This window comes from Megachile rotundata, chromosome 9 (genome assembly GCF_050947335.1).
Source record: "Megachile rotundata isolate GNS110a chromosome 9, iyMegRotu1, whole genome shotgun sequence".
Lineage (NCBI taxonomy): Eukaryota > Metazoa > Arthropoda > Insecta > Hymenoptera > Megachilidae > Megachile > Megachile rotundata.
The window spans coordinates 7,496,105-7,515,471 of record NC_134991.1 but is presented as its reverse complement, the minus strand read 5'-3'; the positions used below and the strand labels follow the sequence as shown (position 1 = coordinate 7,515,471).

General features: G+C 36.5%; 1 protein-coding gene across 2 annotated transcripts in view; it reads right to left on the bottom strand.

Moving 5' to 3' along the window:
- The window catches only part of LOC100877896 (cilia- and flagella-associated protein 298), a 119,627-nt gene that overhangs the window by 36,682 nt on the left and 63,578 nt on the right, over positions 1–19,367 (bottom strand). The window contains exons 1-2 of one of the 2 annotated variants that reach the window (XM_076535700.1): positions 9,060–9,503; positions 1,986–2,321 (exon numbers count right to left, since the gene is read on the bottom strand). The exons of the other annotated variant lie outside the window; for it this stretch is intronic. Coding sequence (XP_076391815.1) covers positions 1,986–2,190 — 205 coding nt within the window. The 5' untranslated portion in view covers positions 2,191–2,321; positions 9,060–9,503. Of the gene's footprint in view, positions 1–1,985; positions 2,322–9,059; positions 9,504–19,367 lie in introns of those variants that run through there. 2 annotated transcript variants of the gene reach the window in all.

Sequence of the window (19,367 nt, the reverse complement as noted above, 5' to 3'; positions counted from 1 at the left end):
TTCCTCGACTTTCACAATTTTGTATCGTATCGAGTACAAGCTGGACTTTAAATAACAATGTACTATATGTAGTATACTACTGTAAAATTGTATCGATATTACAAATTTTTTATGATTAAATTATCATAACTGACTCATTAAAATATTACAGATTTTAATTCATTAATTAGTTAGAGTTTAAAATTAGTATTCAGTGAATGGAATTTTAAACTTAATTGAACACTGGAGGATTTTATGCAAATTTCACGTGGATTCACAAACTTCGACAATTTTGTATTACTTCAAATACACGACGTGGATTTTATGTAATAATATATTATATTATTGTATAAATTTTATTACGGAAAAATTGTACCAATATTACAGAATCTGAAAATTATCACAGATGGAAATTTATCATACATAGAAAATTATCACACATGGATAACTAGAATTAATTATTATAGGTTATTCATTATTATAGTTGTTCAGAATTAGTTACAGATCGAAATTAGTACCGAATGCATAGAATTTTAAATAGTGTTACACATAATTGAACACGCAAGAATTTTATGCAAATTCAACGTAGATACGCAAACACTGTCGTACGATGCATATTAATGCAACGACTACATTATTACAAAGATTAAAGAAAATATTATTAAAGCACTGCGTTAAACGCGAAGATAAATGTGTCTGCGAAATGTGAAATGTCAAGGATTATAAAGATTCCTTTCAAAAATACTTTCGAACAAATAACGAATGCATTCGCGTTGCAACGTATCTCTAATACCCCTTCGATTTTCGATGTGCATCAAATGCACACGTGTTACTCGCATTATCGAACACATACGGGAGAATCGTCGAAAAAGTGTAGAGAAGTGGAAGAGCAATATACAGAAAAGGAACGCAACTCGTATTTTCACAGATGTTGCGGATCAAAAGAGTTGAAAAAATATGTAGATAAAAAGAAAGGAAAAGATGCAATGACATATACATTCAGGGTAAAAATATGAAATCAAATCACACATGTATTTCACGTATTATTTCGCTGTGGAAATTTGAGATGTTTTTTGAAGAAAGTTATTTTGGAAGAATGGTGAACAGAAATGTCAAAGATAAAGGAGAACTGTGAACATGCGTGAGGAAGTTATTTCATTCAATTATTTTGGGGTTGTTTTCATTTAATTATTCAATTTTGAGAAACAGGACCTCAAAGTCAGATATTTTTTAAATTTTTTATGCAGAAAATTATTTTGGAAGTTTGAAACTTTGAAACTTTAGAAATTTGAGAATTTTCGAACTTTGAGAATTCTTTGAATATTTCAAAATTTTTAGAAAGAAATTATAATTTTTGAACTTTCAAAATTTGGAATTTCAGTGTCTGAGTTGTTGAACACCCACAATTTTGAAACTTAGGTATTTGAGTGTTTAAAAATATGGAAACCGAGACCTTGGGATTTCAGAAATTTGTAAGATCACAAATTCTGATGTTTCGAAATTTCAAAATTTCGAAATTTGGTAATTTGATAACTTTATGACTCTGATTGCAGAACTTTAGACCTTCGATCTCTCAAACTTGTCAAGTCTATAATATTCAAATTTCAGAACTTCCAAAATTTCTAAATATAACTTGAAGATACAAAAAATTGTAAATGTGGAAATTTAAGGGTAGTTTGATGAATTGACTCTCAAACTTCAAACCCCCTTAACAATGACCCTGAGGTCCTATCAACCTCAAAGGACATCATTTTGAAACACCATTCACCTTCCCAAAAATGACACAAGAAATCAGAAGGAAAACCTACTGACGAATCCAAACCTCATCAAAAAATACTCCGACAAGGCATCTAAAACCGGTCGATCCACGTTCTGCAATTACCTAGGGGGTTCATATAAAGAGTGTCCTTAGAAAAGAGAGACTAGAGGGTCATGCAACGACATAACGAAAGCTAACATCAATCTGTGGAAGTCTCTTTGGGACGATGAGGGATTATTATTTTCACCTCTCCTGGACTCAACGTCGATGGTGACACACTCGGCTGGCCGAGTGTCGAACTGCATGAAGATGGTGGTGAAGGCGGGGTCGATGACGAAGGGGACCAAGAAGAGGAAGGCAAAGAGGCTGAAGGTGCTGAGGAGGATGAAGAACGCGGTCGTGTAGAACAGCAGCTTTTGCAGGAACGTCTGCTTCTCCTTTTCCTCCTCCATCGCGGAGAACAAACGGCAGTGCTCGTTTCAGGGATGTGAACCTAAGTGGACGTCGTCGGCGTAGGCGTCGTCGTCGTCCTCGGCGTGCTCGCTGCTCGTCGTCACGTTGGACGTCGATGAGGCGATACGATCTGCGGATTCGTTTCTCCTTTCGTCAGACAATTTTCTTCCCGAGTTCCCCTACGGAAGCTTCTTCGCTACTGCGAATCAGGCTATTTCTATGCAAACCGTTTTTGCGTTACGAACCTTTCTTTCGACAAATTTCAACCCTTTCGGAAGGTTTCTGGGTTAATTCGGTAATCTTTTGGTGAGGACATTTTCTTTTGTTCGAACACTTTAATGGACTAATTAATTTCCTTTTTAGTTAAGGAAGGATTTCATTTTCGGTATGAACACTGTATACTTATATACATATTTTTGATATAAATAGTATGTGCTGATATTGTATATCATTTTTTCTATAAATAGTATATATTGATAATGTATATATTGATATATTAGTATATATGAGTATATATTGATAATGTATATATTGATATATTAGTATATATGAGTATATATTGATAATGTATATCATTTTTTTGTATAAATAGTATACATTAATATTCTATATCATTTTTGGTATAAATAGTATATATCTTGATATATATCATTTTTTGTATGAATAGATATATGCATCATGTTTAGTATGAAGTACTCTAGAAACATTTTTTATCCAGAAGTTTTAATAACCTGTTGTTCACTGACTGAATAAACAAATGACGAGTTAATTCGACGTATTCGATTAATGAAATTTATTGGAAATAGAGAGTGATCTCGTCCCAATAAATGTGATTAATAGTTCTGTCATCAAAATGTACTGTCATCAAACTTTAGGATAAATTGATTTGATTAATTACTGTATTATAATAAAATATAGAAAATCACACAGTGAAATGTATCTATATGGAAATTGATAAAAATTATATAACAAGTGTATATTATAGTAAATTGTAAATTGTGAAGACAATTTTTCATTACAGAATAATTTGTAATTGTGTGAGCATATATAAAAATAAAAAAAACTTCACCTATGAATTTTAATCAATTTTTAAAATAACTTGTATGCACCAATAATTTCGATTTTAACAAACAACCTTGTTAAATGACCTTGCTAAATATCTAACGATGATAAATATGATAAATACACGACGAATGGGGTTCGAATATTATACGAGGATTCCCTTGAATTTTCACCGCAACCGAAAAGAAAGGAGATGGATGTTTCTGAGCTTTTTTAGTTTCATAGAATTCGACAAATCCTATGGGATACCATTGGAATCCTAAAGTAATTTCTTCCGGGGAATACACCGGGACACCGGTGTTGTTTCAAGTAAGCCTAGATTCAATAAATCGACCGAGGAGCTTCGCGATTCTCGAAGCGATATCGATTACAACTTCAAGATTCCTTGTGCTTTAACTGTTTGTAGAAATACTTGAACATAAAACTTCCCTTTCATCGACAACAGTTTGCGCCAGAAAATATCGCCTTATAAAATATGGCCTTTTCTCCGTGGGTTCAACGAACAAACCACCATCTTTACTGGTTGTGATACTAAGATTTTTCTATCTGTGTATGTACCTCGTTTCTGGGTATATAATGTATGTATGTATACGTTATGGTTTATATACATAAATTATATAATGAGTTACATAAATAATTTACACAATTAATTTGTATAATGTATGTCATATATAATTTGTCATGATTTATATAATGATTGACATACACATTATTGCCCAAGTACAGTCAATTATTTTGGAGTTAAGCTAACTTGAAGTTTAAAATAATATTTTCTAGAATATTGCACTACAATGGCTCATAATAACCTAACAGAACAAAGACCTTGAACTAGAAATATAAAAACGAAATTATTATTTATTAAGAATGTATATTCTATACAAAATAAGATACACTGTAGTAGTGTCAAAAATATTTTAGAACGATTCCAAAGCCTGCATCAAAGACTTCATTTAGACATAAGAAGAATCAGCTGCTAATACTAAATTTTTCAAAAAATAATAAATGAATTTGTACCTAAAGTACTAATTCTCCTAATCGATTTGGAACTCGATATTCATATCACATTCAGGTTCTTATTATTCCACAATAAGACACAGCACAGCAATTCGAATCGTAGATGGCAATTCGCGAAGGCATTACTTCATTCATCGAATCAGCACGTGCCAATTTCGTAGTATTAGGCGTAAGAAATTAACATGACAATGAACCGACGATACGCGAGCTATGAGCTTGCCATTCACGACTTCCTGTAACAATGTCGACCAGGAATTCTACTCGGATCCCTTCGCGTTTCAAACTTCTACAGTATTCGAGGCGTTGCCTCGCCTTTTTTGAGAAGTTTGATTCACGCTGCCAGAGTTTCGAAGCTACCTCTCTACTCTACCTCTCTACTCTGTGTTTTGGTTAGTCTGATCCCAACTGGAGTGAAACGTTTTCGAAATGCTCCTTTCTTGTTTTTAACTACGTGTTGGGGTATACGTGTAGAACAGTGTGGTGTTAAATAGTGATGGGAGGATAAGGTGATTGTGAAGGTTGCGCTTATTGGGGTGCAGATTTTTAGTTTGCAAAATTGGGAAGGTGTCAGTTTGGGGATTTGGAAATTTAGGGATTTGGGGATTTTGGAATTTGGGAGATTTGGAATTTGGGAGATTTGGAATTTGGGAGATTTGGAATTTGGGAGATTTGGAATTTGGGAGATTTGAAACTTGGGAGATTTGGAATTTGGGAGATTTGAAACATGGGAGATTTGGAAATTGAGAGATTTGGAATTTGGGAGATTTGGAAATTGAGAGATTTGAAATTTGGGAGATTTGGAATTTGGGAGATTTGGAATTTGGGAGATTTGGAATTTGGGAGATTTGGAATTTGGGAGATTTGGAATTTGGGAGATTTGGAATTTGGAAGATTTGGAAATTGAGAGATTTGGAATTTGGGAGATTTGGAAATTGAGAGATTTGAAATTTGGGAGATTTGGAATTTGTGAAATTTGGAATTTGGGAGATTTGGAATTTGGGAGATTTGGAATTTGGAAGATTTGGAAATTGAGAGATTTGGAATTTGGGAGATTGGGAAATTGAGAGATTTGAAATTTGGGAGATTTGGAATTTGGGAGATTTGGAATTTGGAAGATTTGGAAATTGAGAGATTTAGAATTTGGGAGATTTGGAAATTGAGAGATTTGAAATTTGGGAGATTTGGAATTTGTGAAATTTGGATTTTGGGAGATTTGGAATTTGGGAGATTTGGAATTTGGAAGATTTGGAAATTGAGAGATTTGGAGTTTGGGAGATTTGGAAATTGAGAGATTTGAAATTTGGGAGATTTGGAACTTGGGAGATTTGGAAATTGAGAGATTTGGAATTTGGAAGATTTGGAAATTGAGAGATTTGGAATTTGGGAGATTTGGAAATTGGAATGTTAGAAATTTAGGGTCTAGGTCAAGTTCCCAAAGAACTTAAAAGCCAAAAAGTTTACAAATTTCGAAATTTATGAACACAATAATAAACCTTCCAATCACAAAATTAAGAAACTATCCTACCATCACTAAACCCTTATACCTCAAACCTGCTAATCAAGCAAAGAAATAAATTCGAAAAACCCCGGAAAATGTTCCATCCCCAAATAATCTCTCCTCGCTCTTCAAAAAACGGTCGCAATCTCGTGTTTATTTCCAACATCGAAATACTGGCAGACTTTATTGGATTTCTAGCCATTCGCGCATCAGCGTCCTCCACGGGCGTAGTTCGCCCTTAAAGCTTTCAATAACGCGTCGCGCAAGCTCCTCCTAATAAATTGTCGTTCGAGGAAACGCGAACGATCAAACCTACCCTTCCTCAGCCTCTGTCTGTTCGTCGAGGAACTTTAACCACACTCGACGCTTTCGTGCACTTTAGACCGCAAACTACGGATTTGTTTTATTGGATTGGCCCGATTTACGTAGCGCCAGGTTTATGGAGGATAAAACTTAGTCTCGTAGTATCGCGTGGTAGTCCCTTCCACAGGGACTAACTTCTGTCTTAGATATATCTAATTTAAGCAACGTTACGGTTCAATAAGGATGCGAAATTATGCTCGAGCTTTTACGGTGATTGTTTACGAGCCCGGTAAACGCACGCGATTAATCGAACATGTAATCGAGCTTACGAGGGTTTGCGCGATACGTGTGTGGATTAAGTTGAAAGACGAATAGCTCTCGATTTCTACAGGTTTTTATTTGGACTTTTTTTCTGAAGGTTTGGAAATTGAATAATTTGTGACATTAGGGTTGGAATTTTTTAGTTTTAATTCTCTGTTAATTTTTGTGAAATGTAAATTTGTGGAATTGCTACTGGAGGATTGTTTAGAAAAAAGTATAGAAAGTCTGCAAACTGGAATTTTGACAATTCAGAAATTCTGATATATTGTTTCTAGAAATTCTTCCATAAGATTTTGTAATTTTTCGGAACTTGCATTTTAAAGAATGTAAATTTTCGTTGATGGAATTTTCGATGAATGAAATTTTAGAAAGTATTATTTTACTAACTTATTGTGAGTATGGTCACATTTCATCAGACAAGCTTCACTTAATATATCAATAACAAAAGTTTAAAATTTGATAACTAAAATTTTCCTTAAATTTTTCGATCAACAAGACGAGAACGCAAGTATGAAATTGTTAACAGTTAAAATTCCGATCCTAAAATAAAAATTAATTAAAATTGTTCAGTAATCATATTTCTAACGATGCAACCATAAAAAGAATTTCGACTTTCCCTGAAAAGAATGTTAAATACCTGAGATATTTTCCAAAAAAAAGATGTTCCGACAAATTACATTTTGCAATCTTTCGCGCATACCTTCGACACAGAACGACGGAGAAAGCAGATTTCCGCGGCCACAAAGTGCACCGTGTACCTTTATTGACTCGGCATACCTCGGTTACGTGAGAAAAAAGCTCAAGCCGCACACACAGAAGCTCAAAGAAGCGTTCTGTGTGAAATCATCCCCGCCGCGTAGCTTTGTTCGTTCTACATTTTTGTCTACTTTATACAACGACTGTCACACCGGGGGAAAAAGAACGCTGCCTATACTTTCATCTCTCGTGCAAAGTTTTTATCTCTTTACGCGCTGTGCCGTTCGATACGGAAACGTTATTATTTCAATACTTCTTCGACGCTGAAAGCACGGAACGGTTACGCTTTTCTCCCCGTACGCAAACTGGCGAATTAAATACGTTTTAAGTAATGAAAGAAAATCTTTTAAAGAGCACTCGGTTCCTCCACTCAGACTTTTGATTTCAATGCGGGAGTCTTCGAATCTTTTAACGCTTTTTATCCGACGAAAATAATGCCAGGTTAATTGAAATGGGATACGAATTATTTTCGATGCTTTCAATTACCGAACTCGAAATTTAATCGTGGCTGATCGAAATAAGGTTGGACTACTTAAAATAGATTGGTGAATATAGCTTTTACTTTATCTCTGCATCGAGGATACAATTTGAAGCTGAAAGTTAAAATGGGACTGAACTTCTTGAAACAGACTGAACTATTTTTGCTGAAATTTGTTATTATTTGATAAGATTTGAAACTACTTAAAATTGGACGTAAAGAATTTCAAAATTCCTGACTATAGTAATGAACTACTTCAAATCTACAAGTAGCAATCTACTACTTCAATCTCAATTTTTAAACAACTGTGAATCTATCAGAAGTTTAAAATTTAATCTATAGTCACAACAATAAAATACTTCAAATAAATTGAAGTCTTTTGTTTCGCAACTTATCCCGAATCGAGATAATTATAAGTTTAAAATTGAATCTAGTGTTCAGCTCCCTTAATTATCGCTATCTTTAATAGGTAATCGACCAGAACAATGAACTACTTAAAATAAAACCTAAAAGAATAATAGCAATTTTTCGAATGGAAGAAGCTTCGAATTTACCTTGGCTGACCAAACTAATGTTGAACTACTTAAAGTCGAGGACCTAAAAGAATCGTGTCCCGTACTTAGTACTTAGAGTTCGATCATATATAACTACCGAAAACAACTATTCGAAATTGAGCTTAGAGGTTTTACAGTTTGAAAGACAGCTAAAACAGAGCTACACCAAAGTTTCCGTATTGTCAGAAGCTTTTAGAGAACGTTCGTTTCATAAGAACATTGTACACCGAATTGAACGACAAGTCGGAAGCTCGTTCACCACCCTAAACGATCAAACTGTCCCGCCCCGAGCCTCGTTCGCCAGAAAAGGGAGGGGGCGAGGAACGTTTCGCATTTACAGAATCACTCGACGTAAATCAACATGCTTTGTATCAAGTGTTCACGTTGATTGCGCCGTGAGGTCCGCGACAGAACGAAAGGAAGCATCCAATCCGTGAGAAGACTGCGTCAGAGAGGTTGCAAATGGAAGCAGCCAAGCCTACCTCGTTATCCAGCAATTAGTATATGCACGAACGTGCCTTCGAATTCAATCTGTACGTTCCCTTCGGTTGGCCCTTGAAAACGTCCTCGAGTATTCCTTTCAAACGCGGAACGTAATTAAAGCCGACGAGCCAACGTGAATCCTGGATGTACCGATGTCAAGAATCGCGACAAAAAAGCTCAGAAACGTGCATTCAATTAATCGACAAGATCGAGTGTTCGAAAGTGGGCCAGGAAGGTGTAGGATCAACGAGAGGGTCCTTCTGAATGGAATCCTCGGACGTCACGAAGGATCATGGTCAGAATCGAGCATCACCACCCCCTTCCCGTTACGCGAAGAAGCTCCGTAAGGCGCGTCCTGAGGGTGCGAATCGTTTCCGGGATAAAAGGAAGGAACGGTACCCCCTATGAAGAAGAAGAGAAATCGTCGGGGCTCTGCGCCCTCTTCCTGTGCCCCCGCATCCTGTCCCACCTCCTCCTCTTCCCGCGTTCCCTGCTCAGACTGGCCTTTTTCTCCCTCCCCGTGCTCTTCGTCGCCTACTTCGCCGCACTATGTCACACTGTCCACCGTGCACATTTGATCGAACGAGAAAGACCCACTCTGCCCTCGGTCAAGTCAGAGCGGGCCAGTGCTCCTCTTAGACTTCCTCAGTCCACCGATCGTGGCTGCCACCTCATGGTTCGACGTTTTGTTTCTTCTTCCTCTCGGTTTTATTTATTATTGTTGTCCACGGTGCGACGACGTAACGTCTGTGCGATTCACGCGTCAACCTCGTCGGCGAACCTAAACGCGGCACGGTGGAATGAATCGCGGGAAATTTTCGTCCTGGCCGCGGCGCCGACGGATGCCGGGCTACTGCAGTCGGTGGAGCTTTTGGGCGAGCTTATTTTCCAGCGACGACAGCGCCACAGTGGCATCTGGTGGCATCGACCGCCGCCGACGCCGTCCACGACGCCGACGACGCTCGCGCCAGCCATCCAGGGCGTCCCCTGTGCAGCCTGAGCCTCACCTTCTCTCCGCTTTTCTGTTCCCTGCCTTTTCGTCTTATGTTCTCCCTCCTTTTCTTCGCTTAACGTCTTTAACCCCGTGCATCGCCGGTTCTGCAATATTTTAAATTATCTCCGAAAACGAGCACCTCCGTTCATAAACGGTTTACCCTTAAACTTAACGATCACAGGGTTGAGGTTCAAAATTAACTGGCTGTGCACTTGCTTATTTATTCGAAATTTGAAAGCATGTAAGCTGCATAATTTTTAGGTTGTATTAGTAATTCTATTATTAGCTATTCGAAAAGGAAAGGTTTCAGGGGTACATTAAATTTATTCGTATAAATTCTTTTCTGTAAAAATTGTGTTTGATCATTTTACTTGGAAAATTCATTTACGTTAAGGAAGATCATAGGTTGAAGGATTTTATCAATTTTTTTTAATAATATTGCTAATATTACTGTTGATCGGTGTCTTTTATGATATTGTTATTTGTAGATGTACTTATGTATGTAGATGTATATATAAATGTATTTATATGGATTATCATAATCACCCAAGGTTTCATAAGCGAGTTTCGTAAAGAAATATTAACAGATTACACCACATTTTGATGGTCATAAAATTGTTCTTCTCAAAAGTTTATTTTGAGGCTCACTCTCTTTTTTATGAACACAAACAGTCCTATTTGTGGCAGCCATATTTATTTCCACCTTTCCACATCAGAAGAACAGAAACCCGTACAAGGTAAAAATAAAATAAATACATTTACTGCAACAATTCGGTGAAAATTCGGGCAAGAGGTTGTCGAAAGTCCGATTGGATCGATCGTAGTAAAGGATGGTAATAAGATTGAAGTGCGAGGTAAGAAGTGTTTTCCCAACTCGTCGAGAATGCTTGCCGAAACTTTATTGCTTCGGGAAGTTTCGCGATTCCGAGAAAAGTATTCGCTGTTCGGATGATTCAACGTGGATCCTTCGCAGCTCTAATCGCGATCATTCGAAATGAATCATTCGACTACACCCGCGACGAACTCGTTCGGTTCGAGGGGAATTGAGAAGGTCGCGCAGTTGCACCGTCTCGTGGAATTTCGGTTATGTTGCTATTTATATAGCGGGGTAGGTTCAATTCGACTGATGCTGGAAATTAGCCAGGGAATTTTAATAGACGTCCTACGTTTAAGGTCGCATCACGATGTATTTATTGATACCTACGATTTCTTGTTAATTTACGTAATATACTGCGGTGAATTGATCGAGGACACACGCAATGCTGAGGAAATACTGTTGAAAAGGGATCGATCGAAAGGGACGGTATTTTTATAAGCATTATACATGTCAACCGTCTAATGATGGATTATTATTGATTAATGGACTTACGCACCTAATTCATTTGGTTAGGAATCTAACTTAATCATTTTGCAAGTGGTCATTTTTCATATGGAACACTTTTGAAAACGCATTTTTTTAACTATACCTTTTGTGAAAATCTTGTACTTATACTCTATGTAACAATATTCTCTAATAGCAATATTCTCTAATACCTAATGGATATTATGACTAGACCTTGATAATACACTTGTATTATAGCTCTTGTATAAATAACTCATTCCCATAAAAGTTAAATGACAAAAATAATACAAAACGAAAATAACAAAACATATCAATGATCACGAAGAAATTGAAAATAACATACAATACACATTATTTAACAGACCATACAAAAAATATGGTCCACAAAATTCGTTCGATAACAGAATTCCCTCTACAAAGAATCACCATGAGTTGCAAGAGCGGTTCTCCAGAACACGCGTGCAGCCTCCAGGGTTTCCCTAATGACCCGCTGCTGATGCAGCCCTGGAGCTTCGGCACAGAAACCAATAAGAACCAGTCTCGCCGGAGTTTGGAACTGTTGTAAATCGCTGGAACGAGATTAGGCCGAACGATGTTCGAGACGACCTGGAGAAATTAGAGGAGTTCGTCCGGCTCTATTAATCGATCCCTATGAGAAGCGTACCACCAGTTTGGAGATTCATGATGTATGGTCTGGGTGCTGCCTTTCACATTGTCGAACTTTTTCACTTTGGAACGTTGTGGTTTTGAAATTGAAGGGTTCTGGGACTTTAGTTAGATTCGGAATATTGGCAGTTTCGAATGGGGTGAGTTTGGGAGATCTGGGGAGACTTTGAGATGGTAGGTTTTTGGGAGGTTGAGAAATTTGGAGTGGTAGTTTGGTAGGGTGGAACTTTGGGAGAGTGGGACATTGCAAGGTTGGGACTTTGAAAGATGGGGACATTGGAAGGATGGATGTTTGAGAGATGGGGACATTGCAAGGTGGGGACTTTGAGAGATGGGGACATTGCGATGTTGGGACTTTGGGAGATAGGGACACTGCAAGGTTGGGACTTTTGGAGATGGCGATACTGCAAGGTTGGGACTTTGGAAGATGGGGACATTAGAAGGTTGGGGCTTTAGAAGATGGGGACATTGTAAGATTGAGACTTTGGAAGGTGGGGACATTAGAAGGTTGGGACTTTGGAAGATAGGGATATTGCAAGGTTGGGACTTTGGGAGATGGGGACATTGGAAGGTTGAGGCTTTAGGAGATGGGGACATTGCAAGGTTGGGACTTTGGGAAATGGGGACATTGGAAGATTGGAATTTTGGGAAATGGTGACATTACAAGGTTGGGGCTTTAAGAAATGGGGACATTGCAAGGTTGGGACTTTGGGAGGTGGAGACATTAGAAGGTTGGGACTTTGGAAGATGGGGACATTGCAAGGGTGGAACTTTAGAAGAGTAGGACTTAGGAAGATTGGCACTTTGTGAGCTTGGGACATTGGAACATTGGGATTTTGTGAGATTAGGACTTTGGAGAATTGGGACATTGCAAGGATGGGACTTTGGAAGAGTGGGATTTTGAAAAATTTGGACTTTGCAAGATTGGCACTTTGTGAGCTTGGGATATTGGAAGATTGGATTTTGTGACATTAGGACTTTGGCGGATTGGGACATTGGATGATTGGAGTTTGGAGAAATTAATACTTTGGAAGGTTGGTACTCCTAGAGATTTGGAATTTGGATGATTAGAATTTTGAGAGATAGAATTTTTAAGAAATTGAGACTTTGAGAGTTTGGAATTTCAAAAATAGAATTTTGGGAGATTTGAAATTTGAGAGTAGGACTTTGAGAAATTGAGACCTTAAAAAACAGAAATCTGGGAAAATTAAAAACTTGATTCGAATTTTAAGAAATGCGAATCATTCTGAACATAAAGTGTTTACCTCCAAAACATTAAAACTTCAGAATATTAAAACCACAAACCAACCAGAATGAAACAAATAATTACTCGTGATTCAACTCTGAACGTCTCTAAATTTTGACCCCACAAAAATTTTTCCAAACTATTCGTTTCATTAACGAATGATTACCCGAAACAATAATTAACAAAATACGTGAAAAGGTAAGGAAAGTTTGTTTCTGGGACGCGAACAAGCAGGAGTAATGTGAATTTCCGGGAATCATCAGTTTTCCAACTGTGAAGATTATTTCGTGCGGTTAAATGTAACCACCCGTTCGCAACACGCCAATCGTATCTAGCGTGCAAACGCGTTGCAATGTCCATTTCCGGTTGCTGATGAACAGTTTCATCGATTATAACGATTGCTTGCGTAGGCCACTGTCGCTCACTGCGGGATAAATAGTGTAAGATCCATTAGGAGGGATGATACTCTCTCTGGATTATTATGCTTCGCCATGTTCTGTCGCGTTTGCGTTTTGAATTATGCGCGAGCAATGAGTTGTACCGGAAATGGATATTCCGGAGGTGTACTGCTTTCGAAAATTATAAAGTATCAAAATTTAGTAATTTAACGCTAAACATAGCTACACTTACTCTGAAATTAAAAAGGAAGTTGAAAAATTTCATAATTTAACACCAACCCTACCTACACTTACCCTGAAATTAAAAATGAATTTGCAAAATAAATAAGCAAATTATAAAACATAAATTAATATACATATTTACCTTCATGAAGATTAACAGAGATTCTAAAGAAATTGTTTATAAAAATTTTGTGAGTTAAAATGAAAAACTTGTAAAAGGGTCATTTCAACTTTTTGATAGTTTTAGTGTTAAACATTCAAAAATTCAAATTTTAATACCTAAATGTACCGAAGTTCAAAGTGGAAATAAAAGGAGACAAAATATTCGAAAACATTAAACTTCATTTCTAAAATATTAACATATAAAAATTAGACACTGAGGGGTTCTGTAAGTGTGAAATGTCAAAGTTCAAAATAACGAAAATTGAAGAGTTACAAGCTTTAATGATTTTAAAACTGAAATGATCCAAAATTTTGAAATATCGAAATACTGAGATGTCAAAATATGGAAGTTAGAAAATTCCGAGGTGCTAAAATAATGAAATTCCAAAATTCTGAAATTTCAATATAGCAAAATTCAAAAATCCCTGAATCTCAAAACACTAAAATTCAAAAATTCCAAAGTTCTGAAATACTGAAATTGTAAAATTCCGAAATCCCAAAGAACCGAAATTGCAAAATCTCGAAGTCCAAAAATCCCAAGGTACCAAAAGATCGAAATTCCAAAATACCGAAATTCCAAATATCCCGAAGTCTCACACTACTAAAATTCCTAAATTCCAAAGTCTGAAATTTCAAAATTTCGAAATCTTAAAAGACAGAAATTGCAAAATCCCAAGGTAGCAAAAGATTGAAATTCCAAAATTCCGAAATCTCAAAATACCAAAATTCCAAAATCCCCAAGTCTCAAAATACTGAAATTCCAAAATATCCAAGTCTCAAAATACCGAAATTCCAAAATATCCATGTCTCAAAATACTGAAATTCCAAAGTCCCGAAGTTTCAAAATACCGAAATTCTAAAATTTCCAAGTCCCAAAGCACCGAAATCCCAAAACCCCAAAATCCTAAAACATAAAAGTCCGAAATCCAAAAATTCCAAAATCTAATACTTAAAAGATTCAAAATGTCCAAACTGTCACTTTGAAATCCTCCTCAAAGGAAACCACCCATGAATTCCTAATCTGCACTTAAATAACCCGAACTTTCCCATATTTAATATTTAATTGAACTAATTGAAGGATCATGTCCCAAAGTACCTCTCAGCTCGAACTACTCACATACTATTATACCGTACTAACCGAAACGCAAATTTCTGTCTGGCTAGATCGTTTAATACTTAATGCTTTGTGCCGCCACTTCTCGCAGATAAATCGTCGAAGGGTTAAGGCAGATTCGCGAACCTCGAGGTGTGATAATTTGATGCTCGACTTTGTACCGCATCATCGATCGAAATCTCCTTACGGCAACGAGGAGAACAGCAACTGATATAACAGGAACGGGCGAATGCTCGAAATTCATCGTGGATTATTACCAAAATTCCTGGCATCCTTGCCTACAACCCTTGTTGACTTGCACGTACGTGATTCGTCGCGAGTCGCGCCAGGAATTTCGGTCACTATTATATTATTGCGTTCTGACCAGCTGTCCGGCCTCTTGTTTCGTCCCTTCGAATTTCAGCCACGTGGCTGATCTCGTTGTCGACCTGCCTCGATTACTAATCGAACCCATCGTTTCGATTATACGCCCTGTTTACGATTAATCAAACTTCTCACCTTGAAACGGGATCGATTCTCTTCTTGAACTATTAATTTGCGGATGTCGATATATTCTGAAACAGTACTTTTTATTGTAAATTAAAATTTTGCTGACACTAGATTAAATAGTACTCTCGTTATATTGCCACTGATGGGGTTGGAAGTTCTTATGATTTGAGAAGTTTGAAATTTGGAGATGTATGTATGTGTGTATGTATGTGTGCATATACACATGTAATGTGTACATCTAACACATACATTCAAAATAATAAATAACAACCACTCCCTCCACCAACATCAAACTCGATCCAAAAAAATAATCGAATAGCCCCATACCACAAATAAAGTTGCGTCGTTCAAGAATTTTGCTGTGAAAATAGATGGAAACAAGCACCGCCTTCAATTTATTTCGTCGTGTTATTAGTATCGTGTGCCAGAAACGAGACGACACCACGGAACACGTTTCATCAGCCGGAAGAAAAAAGGTACAAAAGCAGCGAACGTTCCTGCATCCCGGTTTTGTATTAAACTCGCGGAACGGTTGACAATGGTGTTACGTTTGCTTGGTAAGCATGAGAAAACCGATGAATCGTCCCTATTAACCCAGCCAGAAAAATTGGCTCGTATTCCAACCTCGTGTCATGAATCAAAGTTTTCCTTTCACTCCTTTTTTTTCTATTTTGCCTCTGGCGGATGAACTTGCGATACACTCGGGTGAAACTTACATTTCCTTTGAATAACTTGTATGTAAAATCGAGAGGTTTTGAACTGACAAATTTTTATATTTTTTGTGATCAAAGTTTTTGATCTTTTGGGATTTTCAAATTTTCTAGTTTTCATATTTTTGGAGACTCAAATATTTAAGTACTGAAATATTCAATTTTTTAATTTTTGGATATCTGAACATTCAAATTCCTTGATTTCTGAATCTGGAAATCCCAAAATCACATTCGTGAATTTTCCTATCTATCTTTCACACAAACACACATGAACACATACATACATACTATACACACTCACACATACATTACATGAACACATACGTACATACATACTATACGCATGCACACATACATACATAAACACATGCATACGTACATACTATACACATACATACTTATTCGCAAGAACACATATTTGTACACACACATCATACACATACATATTTGTTCAGTCACATAACAATCACATTATCAATCATATTTACTAGTACCTATAGAAAATTCCTTGATGTCATAGTAAAATTAATATGATACAAAATAAGTGAATCAATCTTTGTATCGACTTATATTTCACCGCCATATATGCGCATAAAATTCGTTCAAAATGAAATATCGACCAATTAAATATACATGAAAACACACAGTATAAATGAAATCAACTTTTGTGATAATTGAAATCGGATATCTACGTCTCAACGATGCAAATCCACGAAAATACGATCTACTTACCTCTCGTCTGACCACACCAGTACTATACTACTGAAATCCACCGCTGTCCTAATAGGCCGTAAAGAGGTGATCGCAAAAACCAGAAATAGTATTGATCGATCGTAACAAGTTCGAAACACGAACTGACCTACAGTTACCGAGAAACACGTATGGAATAACAGGAACCATAAAACTGTGCGTAAACAAGCCAAATATCCAAGCAACGGCACGACCGTAATAAACCCGATTCGTTGCGTGAAACCAAAGAGAGACGCGGAGTTAAAAAGCTCACAGAAAGAAAAACAAATATGTTTGCTTCTGGAGAAACAATTGAACGAGGCATTTTGCACTTTGGATAACCTGGCAAATTCTTCGAGAGCGTTGGTAGACACGCGAGCAAACACATCCTGGTAACTGTTTAATAGAACACGGAGGCAAAGGAGGCCACGTGATCCTGGTCCTATCCAAATATTATCCCGAACGTTGCAGGGAAGAATAAACAGACGGAGGCAAGAGTACATCTCATTAGCCTAGTTTATTTGAAAACATTTATTGAGATCGAGCGGTGCCATTCAACTCGTACGATATCACGTTTCTTTCAACTTTCTTCCAGATTCGCAACTTTCAATACATTGGCCGCTTTTGATTACTCTTTAATTGCCTCGCAGCTGCTGACTGCCAATTATTTATAACGTCATCTGACGGATTAAGTCGTTTAACGTCTGCAAATGTCACTACGAATGCATTCGTTATTAAATTTCTACCATGACAGCATTCGCAAATTGACTGAAAAGCAATCAATGACCAGATTAAGCCGCTTAACGTCTGCAAATGTCGCTACGAATGTATTCATCATTAAATTTCTACCATACAGTATTCACAAATTGACTGAAAAGCAGTCGTTGACCATAGCGAAAAATATTTGAAAACATCCTGTAATACTGATAGAGTATGGTGATAAAGAATTGAATAGTATTTTCAAGTTAATAGAAAAGTGATGAAAGATCGTCATGATGGAAAATATTTGAAAAAATTCTGAAGTGAATTCTACAGTAACAAAGAATGTAACAGTGCAAATAATTAACCTTCTCCACACTAAATTTTTAAACCTCCAATTCAGTAGTTGCTAAAGTTTTTCACCAGACAATCAAGAATATCAAGTATGCAAATTAGAGGTAAAGAAACCGATAATGCAGAAACGCGAAGATCAATTGGTAGTTACATGTATCGTTAGAAAAGGAACGAAGACTATTCCGTGTAACGATACGAAGGGTCTGGCAATAATATAGAAACAAACTTGGCTGGTTCGAGTATGCTCGAAGGGTACTTCAATTTCAATACAATCACGTCCACAACATGAGATGGTTCGTTACGACGTTGTTGAAAGTGCAACGTCCTGCGGACTTGTTTTGATCGATTTCAGCACAGCCGGTTGTTAGAAGCTAAATGCTTCTTAGGCACTCGAGAATCGAGTGCTAAGACGAGTACGAAGCACTTCTTAGAATAGAGAAGATCAACGACACACACAAAGTCGCTAAAATGCCGATGTAATATTCTGCTGTTCATGATTCTTATTACTGGAAGCTCTTAAAGCATCAATTTATTTATTCAAGTTGTCAAAATGAATTTATTCATTCAAGTTGATAAAATGAATCTATTCATTCAAGTTGCTGAAATGAATCTATTCATTCAAGTTGCTGAAATGAATCTATTCATTCAAGTTGCTGAAATGAATTTATACATTCAAGTTGATAAAATGAATTTATTTATTCAAGTTTCTAAAATGAATTCATTCATTCAAGTTTCTAAAATGAATTTAATCATTCAAGTTGCTATAATGAATTTATTCATTCAAGTTGTTATAATGAATTTATTCATTCAAGTCGCTGTAATGAATCTATTCTTTCAAGTTGCTAAAGTGAACTTAACCTACTCAAGTTGCTGAAGTAACTTTTTTATGTTCTGATGTTTCAGACATCATTGAAGTCAATGAGAATATCAATTGCAGTTGTTCAACGTCTATGATGATCCCTTTGTACATATCATGTGATTAAGAATTTTTAAATGAAGTATTTTATCAGTCTGTTGAAATTGCTCATTCTGTTATTTGGATCTCTGTAATTATTAATGATTTTAATTGTCTAAAATTGTTCATCTTCGACAAAGATGTTTGACAAAAATAATTTTGTAAACAACTATTTTACAAACTCAAATTGTCGAAGTTACCTTATAAACCTTATATTTTAACATTTTAAATATAATTGAGTACTATAATTATCCCAAGCTGTATTACGAAATGAAGTAATTTTTAGAACTAGTTTATTTTGTACAAATTCGTATAATTTACTAGTACAATTATATGTGTATAGAACACGTAAGAGTATAACAGTTATGAGTGTAATCGTGCAACATCGTGCACATGATTCATAATTTCGTGAGATTATGAAAGAGTTAAAGAACTAAGCGTCCCTTTGATTCGTCAACCCGACAATCCTTTGCGTTCCATAGTCGACAAATGCAGCAAACGGAACAAACGGAACGAATCAAAGACGACAAGTCGCCATTGTAAGATACCGTGCTTTGTCGCGGTTCTCAACGGAAGTCACAATGCCGGAAGAAAGATTGACCTTAGCAATCTAACCGGTGTCACGTT